This window comes from Corapipo altera, unplaced genomic scaffold (genome assembly GCF_003945725.1).
Source record: "Corapipo altera isolate COAL_440 unplaced genomic scaffold, ASM394572v1 2, whole genome shotgun sequence".
Lineage (NCBI taxonomy): Eukaryota > Metazoa > Chordata > Aves > Passeriformes > Pipridae > Corapipo > Corapipo altera.
This window is the reverse complement of record NW_020884890.1, coordinates 973,840-991,253: the sequence shown is the minus strand read 5'-3', so window position 1 is coordinate 991,253 and position 17,414 is coordinate 973,840. Positions and strand designations below refer to the sequence as shown.

The 17,414-nt window shown below is 37.9% G+C and overlaps 1 protein-coding gene across 4 annotated transcripts in view; it reads left to right on the top strand.

Annotated features, from left to right (window-relative positions):
* The first annotated feature begins 6,340 nt into the window (after positions 1-6,340).
* Positions 6,341-17,414, top strand: part of HMGCLL1 (3-hydroxymethyl-3-methylglutaryl-CoA lyase like 1) — an 85,279-nt gene continuing 74,205 nt past the window's right edge. For 3 of the 4 annotated variants that reach the window (XM_027644972.1, XM_027644971.1, XM_027644973.1), the window contains exon 1: positions 6,341-6,506. In XM_027644972.1, the coding sequence (XP_027500773.1) occupies positions 6,402-6,506 (105 nt within the window). In that variant the 5' untranslated portion in view covers positions 6,341-6,401. Of the gene's footprint in view, positions 6,507-8,281; positions 8,311-17,414 lie in introns of those variants that run through there. The other variant, XM_027644974.1, reaches the window with a different exon arrangement.

The following is a 17,414-nucleotide window of genomic DNA, read 5'->3' as shown; positions in this document are numbered from 1 at the left end:
TTGTGGCACTTTGGGATATGTTCTAGTGATGGACTTAGCAGTGCTGGGTTAATGGCTGGACTCAATGATCCTAAAGGTCTTTTCCAACCTAAAAAATTCAATAATTCTATGAGCTGACACATAGACCTTAAAACCTCCAGACCTACCATGTGAAACAAATCCCTTCTCATTCTGGTATACAAACACCTGCTTTGGAGAAGAATTGTGTTTTAAACTGGGGAAAGAAATAACTAAGGCTAGCATGGAATGGTTGATAATGCAAATGGCATTCTTGTTATGAAAAAGAAGAACACTCTTCTCTTTCACAGAATATTGCTTAAGCAACACTGTGGGTCCCTAAATGTAACAACGTGATGTATTCGGCTTCACAATTTGACATTAGCCTTTTAATTTAAAGCTATTTCAGTTTTTTTCCCCCCTGATGAATTTTACAAATAAATTTTTGTTAAAGATGTTGTGGATTCAAGAATGTGCTAATTGTTCCAATTGCGACATGAAGTAGTGCACATTAATTTTTATGTGATTACATCTTGTAATAGTGATGAAGATGTTGAAAGAAGATGTAAAAAACCTGAGAGTTTTTCCAAGCATTTTATTTTATTGTGCTGTTACTACTATTATGCTGAAAGGGGAATCGCTGAATGTCAATACCATGCCAGTATTTCTTATGTCAGCCTTTCTTCTAGAGTTACAATATTCATTTGCTTGGTTCAGTCTTTACTGTTGAAGCCAAACCCCACAATTCTTTTCTTAACTTATGCATACTACCAAAGAGGATTTTACATCACAGGACTCAGCTGAAAACTGCAATCTGACTCTGAAGTTAAATACAAACAGAACTGGAGAAATAAATGATGCACACATTTACTCGGTGATCTCAGATTACTTTGTGTTATGGTGCATGTGATATTTGTTTTTATTCTACATTACACACTATTTCAATTTATTTTTCATTATTTAGTAGTATGCTGTCCAAAAGTTTTTGTTGTGTTGATAATTTAACAACTGCATTCAGTTACTATGGATATGCATTTTAATTACACATTATTTAGGCAAAATGACATGAATTAAATTGAAAAACATGAGACTGCCATATGAAACTACCTTGAGCAAACTACCTTGGCAAGCTCATCCTTTACGTGCAAACATAAACTTTGCTCTGTCTCTCAACAATAACTCTGCCTTTTTTACTGTTTATTTGCCAAATTAGGCAAGTTTATACTGCACCAGAAAACTTAATTGTTTTTTTTTTCCTAAGTTGAGTAATGTTGGTGACAGAAGAAATAGAAAAATTATAGTGTCAGACAGACCATTATATTAGAAATTAAGTTGTTACTATTGCTCTGCAACAATTTAATGCCAAGGCCATAGAAGTTGAGTACCCAAATAATTTTAAAAGGACAGTTACAAGGCAAACGCTTAAAAAAAAATTCCAACACTTATTCCCACAAAGTAAGTTTTGCACATTAACTTAGAAACTAGAAGAATAAAACAAAAAAGGAACAGATAAATTTAACTTTTGGATTCATATTGTCTACATGTATTTGTGCTTTATTCGATAATGCCTAACTGATTTTCACTTGCTGGAAAAGTTTGAAATAAAGAAATTGCATATGGTTCATAGAATATGGTTCATTTGATACTAAAATGGGTATTTAAAATAAATCAGAAGAACTGCTCCCTAGGAGAACAGAAAAGGTGCAGGTCTTCAACTCTTTTTTCCTGTTTGGAAAGCACTATTCCCAGAATGCAGTGCAGGTACACTTTCCAGGTGGTTATTTCGCCCTGTTTTGAATAAACTCTGATAAATGCTCTTTACTTGAAAAGAAATGGATATAGCATAAAAGCTGTTCCAGCATCTCTTTATTCAGTAAATATTTCCTAAGGGTAACTAATAGTTTCTCTTTATCCTACAGGATGTGAAGGGGTCACTTCTTGGAAAAGCAAGAAAACTGGCCTCACTGACAATCAATACTATTTTGTTCGCTCTTAACAACATAAAGGCAAGAAGGAAATCAGAGGTTACTGCATATTGCACCTTATAATCCATATAAGAAATCACATCAGTATTTATTGGCAGAGAAGACTGGGTGGAGATGGAGATAGTAACTGCATTTATGTGGAAAAAAGAGATGGAAATGAAGTCTGTGTAACAGTAGGCAAAATACTTGCTCTGAAAAGGAAATATTTTCTTAAATATTGTAATAGCACCTTGAAAATCCATTCAGGAATTGGCTCATAGTTTCTCCTGATACTGCTGAGTGGTAGGTCAGGTCACTGAGACAAAGAAATTACAGTCTAAATGATGGAGTCAGACAAAGGACACATTTGGTTCATCAGCATTTCTGTCAGTTACGGAAACACCTCAAATGGAAAATGTTATCCATAAATAAGGACTTTCTGCTGCAATTCTCTGTTGTCTTTGATATGCCTCATAACAGTTATATGGAGCTATGTAGTGCTGGTACTTTGGAGACCACCCAAAGACCCAAAGGGCTGCCGAGTACCATTCTTACCACTCTAAAAGTCATTGCCCTTTATGAATGTAAAATAGCATAGCAAATGATATGCCCCTTTCTTTTATGACTCTGTGTACGTATGTATAACTGTCGTGATTATGAAACCAGGTCTACACTCATAGGATTTCCTTCTTTTCCTATTGAATGCTGTCTAGTAGCATGAGAATAAAATGTTTCCATTTTTTTTGTTTATTTGTTTTACGTTGTGATGCAGTTGGCAAAAAAACCTGCCATCTGACTTAATAAGTGAAAGAACAGAAAAGAACATAGAATAGGATTCAACATCTGGCAAGATGTAACTTGGACTTTCTTCTTGATTGTGTCTGTTTCGAATGCCAGGTGTCCATCACCTGGGATATAGTCTTACTTTGGCAAAGTAAATCTATTACTAACTCTCTGAAGAATGCCGTCCCTGAATGATGCCACAGCTAATGGAACACTGATTTACTGCCACAACTGTAAAGGATATTTTTTAACATCGTGTTACACTTCCCATCAATTTAGATCAACCAGACCTACCATATGTGAGAAGTTATCTGCATTTTTCTCCAATAAAACTGAAATGATGAAAGCTTTGCTTTCCCTGAGGTATGATCCAGTATTGGTAGCCCCATTGTTTTTTCTTTAGCCCTCATCTTCTTTGTCAGGGCTGGAGCATATTATTCCTTCAGTCCTTGCCAGAATTCTATGGCTTATTTGTTGTTTGAGACTCACCATATGTGTCTTTGATCCCTGCCTAGTAGGCACCTTGGCTACTTGCCAGTTTGGCACTTATGATTATCAGCAGTATGAATAGCTCCCTTGCTTCTGATTCTGTCCTTCTTGCTGTCATCAAATCACTCTTTAAACAACTTTCTTATTTTCTTTTAGATGCTTATAAACGATCAACCTATTTTTACCATGCCTTTCTTGGCCAAGGTTTTGTGTCACACTGCAGGAAATCCAACAGCTTTATGTTTCTACTCCTAATGATCTGACTGCCAACTACCAGTGTAACTGTATGGGAACAATAAGGAGTACAGAAACATCTCTCGTGGTAGTATTTGAAGTTATTCTGTATATTACACAAATTTGCCTGTTCTTCCCATCTGGTTGGCTTGGTGGCATGACTTTTATGAGAGATTATTTATTTTAGCGAAAAGCATTCCTTTTAAGAAACGTTTTAAGACCTTTGACCAGAACACAGTGTGAGCCAATGACAATGATAAATTCAGAAGAATATCAGAATGATAAATAGTTTTAAGAGACAGATGGAAAGCCAAAAGCCAAAATGTGCAATTTCTACTCACTATCCTGATACACCACTAGACACATCTGAGTTCTTCCACGTGTTCTAGTAAACTGAAGTTGTTCCCAAATGCCATTGTTGAACTAAAGATATGTAGAATCAAAACAAGGAACAGCACAGGGCATGTCCAGACTACGAGAGGCCAGAAAGATCTGCCAGAAATGTCCATTATTCTTTACATGATTTTGCAAACCCTTCAATTAATAAATATACCGGTATTATCACCGAAAGTAGACAAGGTTAAACATCATATTGTACTGTATTTGCCTCCATGTCAACTCACAAAGTGGGGGGGAGTAATTTTGTAGCTCCTGCAAGCAAAAACAGTATCAGGATGACTGCGCATGCCTAACATACAATCTTGGAGGTACTTTCACACCCTACTAACCTATGTGACTTGTGTTTAACAATAACAATTCCTTTTAGCTCTAAAGTTTTTAACACATAGGGCTTTTTTCAAAAGATAAATTAACACAATTCTTCTTCTCCTGAGAAACATGCAAGTTTCAGATGATTGTGTTTTATTCATACATCTCTTGATTTTGAAACAACTCCTTGCATGGATTTAGGAGTAGTTGAAAAATTCAGTGCCAGATTGGCAAGGGTGAAGAACAAATGCTGATTGCAGGGAGAATGAGAGGTACAACACAAAAGAAACAGTGAGAAACTGTTGCATGAGAAAGTTTATTTGGAATTACTTTAGAATATATCTCTGTTATATTTTCCTTCTCCGCCCAACACCACCTGGATTTCAGATAAAGATGCTCATTTTCAGTATATTTGTTGGCACTCTGAGTCTTAAAGTGGATTTGTGTCAGAAAATATTCAGTGGGCATAGGGTGGAAGAGCCTACTGAAGCTTTAAGCCTTACAAAAATGGCATGCAATCTGGTAGTACGTTTTATTGTTATGTTCATAGCAACAGTGACAGACACAGAAGTGATACCATTAGAAGGGATTTAACAGGGAGAAGACAGCAGTTTGATGTCTAAGCTACCTGCAGAGAGCTACAATGCAGCTAATTTCAGAGATATTTGTAAGAAAGATGATTAAAGGCCATATGAAATCTCACTTTGGTACTTGAGTAACTTGTGAACAGGTAAGGTATGTAGGCAAGGAAGGTACACTTCATTCACATTCTCTAACTTCCGTGCAAATGCAGTTTTTATCCTTTTTCCAGCTCGTTATGAAATGTACAGAAAAGTGAAAAAGAAAAATAATTTTTTTAAATCTTAATAAAGTTGTTTTTCCTTTATATATACCACATCATTGGTAAACTGTCTCTCACTGGGAAACAAAAGAGAAAGGCTTGATTTTTTGGTCAGCTTTTCTACATTTTATCCCCAATTTTATGGGTAACAAGATCAAAGCAAGTACCCAGAGTCAGCATTTAATGGAAACTTAGTGGATTTTTGAACTGTGAAAATATAAGAATGTTGAATTCACAAGAAGAAGAAGAAGGAAGAAAAGATATTAACTGCATCATATTGCAGTCAGTAGAAAAACCCCCTGGCACAGACTTGAAATTGCAGAGATGACCACCAGCAATATTTAAAATTAAATTTTTAAATTGTATTTGAAATATTTTATTTCTGAGAAGCCATCATTACCCTTGAAAAACAAAAATTTCCCAGCCAATCAATCAGCATCCAGTTTTGGTTTACAGTGGCTACGGAAACATCATTTTTGGATGCACAGAACAGCACGCATGAAATGCAAAACAGCAAAAGAAAAATACGCAGCTTTGAGAGCATCACGCCTGTCTGTGAACGACTGAAACAGAGACTTGGCAGTAAACCTGATAATCTTTTGCAGAAAATTACTGAGAAAAAGGTTAGTCAATTTAAGAAAAAAATCCCTGATACCCCAGAAAAGAAATGATCCAGAAACAATTTTCAGTGCATTCGGTATTTCGCTTGAGGGGAGTTTGGAAAGTTGGCTGACACATTGAATGCTGAAGGAGTTGACAAAATATAACCTGCTGCTGCGGAGAGAGTTGTTGAAATCTGAACAGTATTCCATTTGCTATGCTCTTTAAGTTTCTGCTATCCAAGTGGAAAGCAGAAATGGAAGTGCACACATAGAGCCTCGCGTCACTCGGACGGCCGAGCGATCAGGGTCGTGTTCGGCCCCGGGATGGGGAACAGGGCACGCGGCTTGGTGTGGAAGCAGCCCCGTCCCTTCTCCTTGCTCCTCTCTTTCCCCTTTCTGCCTAAAGCCGTGCCAGCTCCGGCTGGGCTCCGTGTCCCGCGGGCGTGTCAGGGGACACGCGGGACAGGACGGCGGGCTGTCCTCGCGCTCGCGCCCGCCGCGTCCCGGGCCGCGTCTCTGCTCAGGGGTTTCTCCCGCGCGCCCTCCCCGCGATTGCAGGCTGCTGCGGCGCCGGCCAAGCCCGCCCTGAGCGCGGGCACCCAGTGCCGGGGGCTCGGGGAGGCGAGGACGGGCGGGCGGCGCTGTGAGGGGTTCAAGCGGCTGAGGCGGCGGCCGCCGCAGCCGCGCGGGAGGGGACGCGGCGGCGCCCGCGTTCCGCCAATCGCGGCGCCGCTCGCGCGCGGGCCGAGCGGCTGCGCCGGTCCTGCGGCGGGCGCGCTCGCCATGGGCACGGTGCCGTCGGCGCTGAAGCAGTGCCTGAGCCACCAGCACCTCCTCAGGGAGCCGCTCTGGATCGGGGAGCCGCCCGCGGCCGCGCACGCCGCGCAGGTACCGACGGGCGCGGGCAGGGGACGGGACAGTGGCAGCCTTGCGGGGAGCAGCCGCCGCCAGGGGGAGGACGGGGCTCGCCGGGCGCCGCCGCCCCGCCGCCGCCCTCTCGCCGCCCCTCAGGGCCGTCCCCCGCGCCTCTGCTGCCCGCTGCCAGCCGCCTGTTCCCCGCCCTCGCCCCGGTCCCGGCGTACCCGTAGGAGCTCCGGTATTGTCTCGTCGTCCCCTCTCCCCCAGGCCGGTGTTGCACCATCTTCCAGGCGGTGCTGACTCAAGTGGGCGTCGCTGGTGGCGCTGGGGCAGCAATGAGGCAGCGGTAAAGAAACCTACCCAGTAGCGTCCTCGCCACCTATGAGCATCCAGTGTGGGAAAACCATAAAATGGCAGGGTGACACACATTTTGGCGACGCCATGGCATTGCCTTTGCTCCCTGCAGCTTTTATTTTTCAAGCGATTGTGGCGGGCCCGTCTCCTGGCGGCTGAAGAGTTACTGCGGCCCTAGGGGTGCGGTGGCAGAGCCAAAAGCATCTCTGGAGCAGCTGCAACCTCTGCGGGGCCTGGGGTGCTCGGAATACCGGTGGGGTTGTGTTGGAGGGGCGAGTGAAGGGTTGCTCACCCTCCTGTCTGTCAGCCATGGGCAGGTGTGGAGAGGGGCTGGAGGTGGTGGGGAGTGGAAGAGGAAGGTCGGTGAAGAGGCACGTGGGCGAGCGGCCAGATGAACAGCATAGGCCGTGACTGTCCTAATCATGGCTTTGTAAGGAAAGAAATGAAGGAAGGGGAAGCTACCGGCATATCGTCTCTGAGCTGTCATTCATTATAGCTCTAACTCCAGTAATCAGTTGGTGCTTCAAATATTAAAAAGCATAAGCCAAACCTAGAACAAAATTGGTTTAAAAATCATGTCTTAAAAAAAAGAACTTTTTGTTGCACCTTTCTTCCGTTTTCAGGTATACTGGGGGTACATCCTCCATTTTTCATTGTCATCTGGAAGTGAAATTTAATTTTTAGATAGCAGTGTGTCTTCAGAGGTGGGGAGGTGATAAAAATGTTCTGAGTGCTATGAAAGCTAGCAACATACTAATTCTGCTTCAGATAATCTGAGCCTCATTGTTCAAAACTATATACATATATGGAATACCAAAAGCAATAGTGTTGTGAGTATAGAGCTTTGTATAGGTAAGCCCCATACAGCTTCCAGCTATCATATTTATCTGAGAATAGTATCCATCCAGCATTAAATTTTGGGGAAAAAAATCAAGATTTTTTTTTTTTTTTTGGTGAAGGTGGAAAAATGTTTTATTGTGGTAAAAAGAAACAGAATTAAAGGACTTTTATGTATTAAGGCATGAAGCAAAGCATTATAATTCGGTTCATTTGCCTTTGTTGCATTTTGGTGCATCATTTCCTTTAGAAAGATCTGAAAATTATAAAAAAATTCTTTGAAAATACCTTGATATGCCACTTGATTGTGTCAGTCTCTGCCCCCATCAGACAAAGCATTTGAATGGTTCAAGGGCTTTTGCAACAGAGAGGGTTTGCAGTCAAAGATAAGCAATAACATCTTCCCAGAAAATAGTAGAATAAAAAAAAAAAAGTTTTCTTCATTGGAATGGATGCCTGTAATTTTTGTTTCATTTTTTCAGTGCTTTTCTTTCATTTTCTTCCCCATCTTTCTTTCTCCAAGGATACAGAAAGATGTCTTCATCAGCAAACATCAGAATTTGATGTTTATCATCCCTGTGCACAATGATGTGAGTGTAAGCTGCACAGTGCACTGAGCCCATTGACGCTAATTAAATCCAGAGTGAGTCACTGTTAATGTTTTACATTTGCTTCTGCATTACCTTGCTGTGACTTTACATGAAGCTGTTCAAATTTCCATTTTTCTCACATGGATTCTTAAACAACCCACAAAGGTTTTCGTTTTGTGGGAGTGCATTGCATACCAATCCTGTTAAAAAAAAAAAAGTTCCTTGTTATGTGATCTAGAAACCATACTAACTCAAGTGGTGGTTGTAAAATAGGGAAGGGGTTTAGGTGCAAGAACAGTTTCCCAGAAATCATTTAATGCTTCCATGGGTGATGAAAATAAGGAGCTTATTTAAATGCTGAAATATTTTCAGGAGTTCCTCAGGATTTTTCTTTAAACACAGAGTAAAATGTAGGTGTTGCTACCAGGGCTCTTGTAAAAATAAAATCATTCAATTTTGTCTAAAAAAAATCCCAACTACATAAGAATTTGGTTATATACTGTGCTGATTAATTTGTAGAAGTCAAGGTTTAACCACTTGGAGCTGTACTGGAGGTGAAATAATAGGTCCTAGAGTGAGTAGTGAGATGTCTTAGTCTTTGTTTTCCCTTATTCTGTTTCGTTTAGCCAACCAAATGCTACAATTTTTGTAGCATTTTTAGAACCATACTTGACTTTAAAACATGAGGTTGCTTGAGTAGCAAAGTTATTGAAAAGGAGAGGTGAAAAGTAAAAGGTAATTGAGCTAATGGCTAGATAGACAGTAAATAAAATCTTCTACTACGTATTAGTAATATCTATTTCAGTCTTATTTAGACTAGCCTGTATTGCATAAAAAAAGTTATTGAACCCCTGACTAGTCCATGAGATACCACATTCCTGTGGCAGTGTGTTCATCATTCTCCAGTTTCCTAGTTTCTTAACTGTTTGCTTCAGAAATACTGTGGTATGCTTAATGCAGGGAATATAATTCAGCTTCATTTTGTCAGGATTGCTTCAGTTTTTATTAATAAATGTGATTAACTTAATATTAAAGGTCTAATTTATTTTTACTAAAGAAGAGCTATGATAATTGAGAATTTGTTAAAGAAATAGATTTATATTAGAACTGTAAAACGTGCTACAATCTACCTAGAAAGGAGGTGGGAGTAGATGTTGCACTATTCTGGAGATTTCTGCAGCAATCAAGGTTGTTACTGATGGTGACTCATAGGGTTTGACTGGAGTTTGTAATGTACTTTGTGTTCTGTTTTGTAAAATGCTCAGGCTGAGCAGCAGGGAAGGTGTTTATCTGCTGCTGGTGGTTGTCCTCTGGCTTAGCAGGAACCTTCTGACTGAAGAAAAGATGATCTGGGAACAATTGACATTGGTCTCATCCTGCAGACTTATTGTTGTATTTTCATGTTGGTTGAAATGGAATTTTGATGTATTAGGAATTTGCAAAGGACACAGCAGGGAAGAGCTGGATGGCTAAAGAAGTGATGTAAAAAACTGGGATGAAATTCAAGGGTATTGAATGATTAGGTGCTTTGAGACCAATAACCCAAACTAGAAACTTTGATTTTATGTGTTAGAAGAGATTGAAGAAGAACCTTGGAATATTCACAAATCATAGGATGACTGTGAGCTGCCAATACAGCTGTTAAAAAAAATCAAGTTAGGTCTGCAGATATGTTAGATCAAGTATTTCCAGTCAAACAGGGAACTGTTGGGTGCCATTGCACAAAACTGAATCTGTTCAGTTTTGGTTAGTCATGTTCAGGAAATTGAGTTCTAGCTGGGACAAGTGAGGTCTTGCACCGCTGAAATGGTCGTGAAAAGGGAGGTGAAGTGTAAAATGACTAGAGTTTGTTTAATAGCTAATATTAAGATCTTGAGGGTATGCAGGTAGGGTGGGAAGGAAAGGAATTAACTGCTTAAAATAAAAGAAGATGTTGCCACACACAAACAAATGCCTATATTTTACCTATGTATTAAAGCAGAAATTTGAAAGCTAATTGTCCATTGGTGACATTCTTTAGGAGCTTTCTATTCACAGTAATGAGGGTGAAAAACTTGTGTTATTTAGGTTTACTATAAGGATTATATGATGTGGTTTCCATAGTAGTAAAAATTATTTGATTCATAAGAGCTTTTAAAGATTATACAATAAGGAATAAAGGGCTAGATATGTCAGTGATGTAAAATACAGACAATTCCATGTCTAGTTTTTTAATTACATTGCATGACTTACAATACTTTGGAGAAAATAGATTAGTTAAGGTCAAAGAGTCAACTTTGGTGTGAATATTCATCTTCTACCACTTTAAATTGAGGAATCCTACTCTACAAGAAGGTAATGGCTAAATATAGCTAGTAATCAGCATCTTTCTCTTAGACCCTTGTGTTTTAAAGTGTACTAGGTAGGTGTACTAAGAGGTATAGTATATTAAGAGTATATTAGAAGTTATATGGTTTGGTTGGGGCTACCTACACCTACCACAAACAAAGCAAAATAAGTAAAAAATAAAGCTCTAGTCTCTTGCTCCTCTGGATGTGGCTGTGACTCTAGGAGGTGTAATCTGTCCAAATAATGCTAATGTGTGCTGTGTTATCTTGTAGGATTTCTGTCACAGATTTAGACTGTCATATAGGATGCGTTACCCAGAATCATTAACAATTCTTCAGGATATTACCATTGGAAAGCACTGTGTACATTATTGTCAGTTTTATAACTGGAGAGGAACACAAATGCTAGGTGCTAAATATATAAAATAATGAACATAAGCATGAGTCCTCTAATTTAGACAGCTAACTTCTGTTTCAGTGCCTAGATTGCCATGATTTATTTGCCACAGGCCTAAGTATCCAAATCGAAAACACACAGCCTGAGATTCCCTCATCTCCTCACTGCATGACACTCTTGGATCAAGAGATGCACACAAGTGTCTTATTTTTATGGTTTTAATTTGCTAGTTTAGATTTTTCAAGAGACTGTCATGTTTTAAACATATGCTAGAAACCTCTCAAATTTATTTTTAAGTAATCAAGAATAACAACAAACCCCACAGTCTATATGACAATTACATATATTTGTCTTAACCACTTGTATTTTGATGGTTGATTCTTGATTCAAATTACAGAATAAAAAATGTGTCCTGTAGTATTGTGCTACCTAAAAGGAGATGGTTGACCTGTTTTATTTGTGTCTTTTAGCTACACCTCAGAGCAACAGACTTGAGACATACTGTATTTCACGTTCTTTATATTTCCATGTAATGATATATTCCAGGAATAAATTAATGTTTGCAGACTGTCCTAAATAGCTGTTCAGGCTATTTTCTTTTTTTAATTTAATTTATATAGTTAAAAAGTACTATAAAAACTGCTTTCAACAATACTGTAAATTTATTCATTTATTACTGCAATTACAATATGCAAGAAACACATCATTATTTACATCTTTTTCTTTTAGATATTTTTGATTGCATATAAGTAGAAAGAATAAAGAAGCTAGGTGTCCTGGACATTATATTGCTAAAGTTTTGTTTCTTGACTTTTTAAAATGATGACATTATTTACAGATAATTAATGAAATCATTACAGAGAAATTATGTTAATTTCATGGGGCAAAGATCTTTTTTTTTTCTCTTTCCTTTACCTCCATACCTTATCTCATTTGGTGTTTTCATCCTGAACTTCCAAAGTGTTTAAATTTTGCATTGTCTTTTGTGTAAATGAAGACTAACTGATCACTAAGAGACTACGAAGTTCCTGATTTCCAGCCCTTCATATTCTTCTACATGTAGAGACCTTGCCAATACAGAACTCAGTAGATGGATCTTTATCTTAGTGAATACATCACAAGAATGTCCCAAGAAGGAGACTTTTGTTTTGTTCTGTTGCAGATTCCCAAGGAACATTTATTTTCGTAAGATGTAAAGCATACAAAATTATTATAAAAAATAAAATAAATAGAAGAATAAAGTAGAAAAGATTGTTATAATTTAGAATTAAACTATAAACTACTAAGTTTGTATCAGCATGCTGTATCTTTTCTTGTTGAATTTAGAGATGATGAATGTCATATGATACATGCTGATACGGAAGGTAATAAATAAAACACACTCCCACGGAATTTAACTGGAGTAGAGAGAGTTCAGTGCTGAGCTCTTTCCAGAATTTTCTTTGAAGTCAAGAGGAGTTTCCTCTTTAGAAGATTCAGTCAGTAGACTCATGCCAGTTTTTTTTAGTCAGGTATTTTATATGCTGCAGGATAAGAGCTCAAGAACATTGAAAAGTCCAAAGAGGCTGAGTACCTGGTTTGTTAGGGGTGCCAAACAGGATGTTAGAAGTTAAGAGACTGATAATAAAGTGTAAGTTTGACCTAAATGGAGTCACAGACTTTTACTTCTTTTGTGCCATTGGACTGTGAATAGTGGAAAGAGAACAGGAGCATTTTAGTTGATAGAGATTTATGCTATACTGGGATCATTAAGTGAGTTTAAAACTTTACAATAAAGCTGGAAATGTTGTAAAGGATTTTACAGATCTTGCTCTGCAAATTTGGGAATTAAAAAAATGCACAGGAAATTTCTACTAAGATCCAACATCTGTTTTTGGTAAGATCCCAATTTGACTTTTCCCACCTCCATCTCCTTCAAAGCCTACATATGGGCACAGTGATACTCATTTCCTTGAATGCCAGCTCATTTCGGACACACCATGTGTCAAATCATCATTTCAAAATTCTTACATCTTGAAATCATTCTTCTTCATTTTCTCATTGCTTTGGCTGAGAGTGAAGATAAGTGAATTTCCTAATATCAGCTAGATCCCAATTTAATGCCTACCGAAATAAATGGGAATATTATCTTCGTCTCAGGTTTTAATAAGGATTTTATTTACAATTTGTAGGTCTTCTGTTTTCTAGTTTCAGTAAGGAAATCTAATAAGTGCCTTATAGAACTACTGTAAGACTTACCAGTTGGTCAGACATAGAAGTTTTGGTAAAGAAAAATATTTACTGCTCCTAATTAATCAAATTTTGTACCTTTGAACTGTCTGATGTGGTGACAAATAGTAGTTACAATTGTCTCTATAGAGACTTGGATCACACTTTACTGGGTTTTTTTCACTTAGGTAGATTGCTGGGTACCTAGGATGAAATTACACTTACTTTCTCTACCTTTTAATCATAAGACTATTATTTGGTGCTTCTGAGGAAAAGGTAGCTCCAATTCTTGCAGCATCTGGGTTGAAAGAGTCACATGTTTATGGAAGTGTGTGTTTGAATTTCACTTTATATAAGAAACTGGTGCGGTGTAGGTACAGTGCAGAGCTAAAGCTGAGATGGGTTCTTGTCCCAAAGAACACCCCCTGTTCTTTCACAACATAAATATTTGAGGTGTTTAAACAAGGTGATTTCTCTGAAATGTTAGGAATTGAAGGTTATTGAGAACTTTTCATGTGTGAAGTGTGGAAGAAGTTATGTTTAAAGAAACAGAGGGGATCTTCAGAAAAGTAGTTATTTAGTATTTCAGGCTGTGTTGAATTCTCATGTATTGTTTATGTTTAGTTCTCTCATTCATTTAACAAAGGTGAAATACTTTATGTAGCATTCTTCTTTTCCCTCAGATGTATATTTAAAAAGATAGATGAAGTATGAAAGAGAAATGTGTATTAAAGATGGTGTGTGGTTTTGTGAACTTGCTGGGAAAAGTGTGCCACCTTATAAAGTATGCCAGTGCACGTGATAATGCAGACATGGACCTTGACATACAGTGAAATGAAGTACTTTGCAGTCAGTAAGACTCATCAATTAACTGAACCTCAGAAAATGCTAGAACAGAAAAATATTAAGAATGGGAATAAAAATCTGTCAGGCAAAAATTTGTAGGAAAGGTTCTCTCTGGCTATCTAATCCGTCCATCTTCTGTCACGTAGGAAAACTCATCAGGACGTTGAAACTCGGAGAAAAGTTGCTTTATTGGTTGATGTGAAATTCTTGAGATAAGAGCACGATCAAAATCAGACTTTCGTACTGTTCTAAATACCTGTAAAGCTTGTTCAGCATTTTTGTTTTTCAGCAAAAGGGAAGTATTTTATTATTGCTGTGTTAGTGTACACTTGTATAGCCCTTTTAGGGCAGAAATGTCAAAATGGTGTGCACACTTCAAAACTAAGCAGTGCAGTGGAGATGAAAGTTTTTCTCTATTTTGTAACATGTTGAAAGTGACATAAGTTGCAGTGAATAATAAAAATTGTATTAAATAAGAGATTACAAATCAGATACAGATTTTATTATTCAAAGGAACCAGAAAACTGATAAATGCATGACTTACATTTCAGAAAAGTACTTCCAGGGACAGTTTTAGGGTTGCCTTTCAAACTTAAAGTTGGAAGTAATCAGCTCATGGCTTTTCAGACTGTTACTGGGTTAGGCATAATAATCGATGGTGAGGATTTTGATCATCATTTGGGACAAGATTCAAATGTTGCAAAGAATGAAGGAGGTGCTGCAGGTCATAAGAAGGAAATTATACTTGCTGTCAGAATGTTGTTGTAGCTGATACTATTTTTAAATAATTCCCTTGTTAAATGGAGATTTATTTTATGGTTTGGTGTAAATGAATGAAAGTTCAATTGTTGTATTGCATTTGAATTTATTTGGATTAAATATTCTTACGAGAGTCACTCTCAGCAGTTCTTGTGACAAAAACCCAGATTTATTACATGCAAAAGCTGCTAAAAGGTGCAGTGGTAAAAAAAACTGTGCTGGGTAGACATTTCTTCTTTGTTTGAGTGTTTTTTTTGTCCACAGATGTTAGCTGTTTTGTATGGGAATAAAGGTGTTAGTTTATGAGTTTCTTGGAAAAAGAAGTTTAAAGGCTTTGAATGCATAGGATGTGTGTACTGAAGCGCCAGAGGACATTGGTGGAATGTTAGGTGAAACCCATAGGGAAATAATTCAACAGCAGCATCTGGAAAGGAACTGTATGTGGCTTTAGGGCTTACTTTTAATGCAAGTAGTTAAGATGAGATTAAATATAGGTGTTAGTATGTGAGAAATGGGGGAACAAGGTAAATGGTGAAGGTATATCATGTGGGACACTGGGATTAGGAAAAAGATTTAACAGAATCCACCGCTGATCACAGCTGAATTTTTAAAACCCTGGAAACATAGTTTGAATTGAACTATATGTTGGCTTCATATAAAGTAAAAGAGCTTACATGAAGATTTTATTGGGGAAATAGAAGACAGAAGATAGGCAAGTTCATTGGCCTTGCTGTGTCTCGCTTTTGTCTGAATGGGATGAGGAAGATGGAAAGTTAAGCTACTAAGCCAACTGGCTGTTGGCCATGCTGAGAGGAATCAAGTGATGATTGAGAATTTTCTCTTGTCTCCCTGCCATTTTTTGATATTTATGACTTGAATCCATTTCCCAAGCTCTGTTCTCTGGTACCATGTGAGTTGCCATTAAGGTAACTGAGATGGCTCATGGGGTTGGCAGATATCAAGTAGGATTTACGGGAGACTTGGGCCCTCTGGTGCAATAGCTGGAGGCCAAGTTGGATGCATCTGGGATGTACTGGGTGCCTGTAATTAGCCATCTGACTTGTGCCCTTAGCATTTGGCTGAGTTATTTGATATGCTGTTGGCTGTTGCTGACAGTGCTGAGAAGTGATTTGGTTCAGCTGGCCAAGCTTCATGCTGATGCCTTAAGATGCCCTGTAAAATCCTACTTTACCTCCAGCTCCAAAAAGGCACAGGTCCTGTGTCCTGCATGCTGTGTTTAGGGAACCTTAAGACATTTTTTTGTGAATATATAAATCAGCTGTACTGGGATACCTAGGACACCTGTAGACAGAAATATGTAGATACCTAAGTTCATGTGCTTTGAAGTCCAGTTGAGTCCTATCATTAAGAACATTTCAGGACATTTTGAGCTTATTGAGTGCTATGTCTGCATTGCCATTTATTCCATAAGTAGTAGTATGTATCGTCACAGTTTGGAACACTCCTTCAGTCAAGATTATGTGTCACAGTAAAACAAAAGTACAGCTAATGGTAGTATTATTACATATTTTTTACTTATTTTGTGCTTAGTTCACACTGGTCTTATTACCAATTTTAGAACAACACACATTTCTTTCTCCTCTGTTGTGCACTTTATCCAGAATATGGAGGCTTGAAAAAAATCTTCGTAAATGTGCAAAGGTTAGAAGTGAAAGCAATAAAAAATTATGAAATCTCATGATTCATTTTGCCATGACAACCCCTTAATTTTATCTTCTCAAATAGTCCAAGGTGATATGTTCTCAATTTGGTTTTGTCTTTGTCATAGTTCCTCCAGTACCAGTCCATTATCTTCTGCTTGTTCCACTCCACTATTTTCAGGTTTGCATGGTTAGAAATTGTTAAAATCTTATTACTGTTTAATGTAATAAATTGGAAATTTACCAGTTCAGCAGAAGCTGACATATCATTATTATATGAGTACTTTTTAATAAGCTCATAGAAAGTGCTAATTTATTCTAAATGCTTATTTTAAAAATAAGGTCTTATATCTATTTTTTAAAAATTTCATATAAGCAAAATTCTCAATGCCTTTAATTATTTTCAGTTAAATGGGCATAAAATTATAGTCTTTAAATATACTCATGTTTGACTAATTTCATTGTGAAAAGGGAACATTTTTATAACATCAAGAATGGTGTAGTATTCAAGATATAATTTCCTTACTATTATTGAGAAATTATTACGATAACACTTTTCAGGTGTTATTTTTCTGAAAGACTTCATAAATTTTAAATTCTCCTGAAGGATGAGTTGCCAACAGTGGTGAAATAAATAACCATTAAACTACTGTGATTTTTATCAGTGTCTTTTGGAAAGAGAGCTACGGAAAACATGATGGTGGGCCACCTGTACTTGAATTAATGATTTACTTGATCTTTTAGGCCCTGCTTTTGTACACAGGGGGTGATTTTGATTACAATAATAATTGAGAATTTTGATTTACTTCCAGCTTTTTACTTGAATTCTTAAAGATCTGTGCATAATTCACTTTTATTGACAATGAGACATATAAAGCAACTTACCTGATAGGGTGGATGGGCTGGATTGTCGGTATATATTCATTTTCCCCCCCATGGATATCCCAAAGTATTATAAA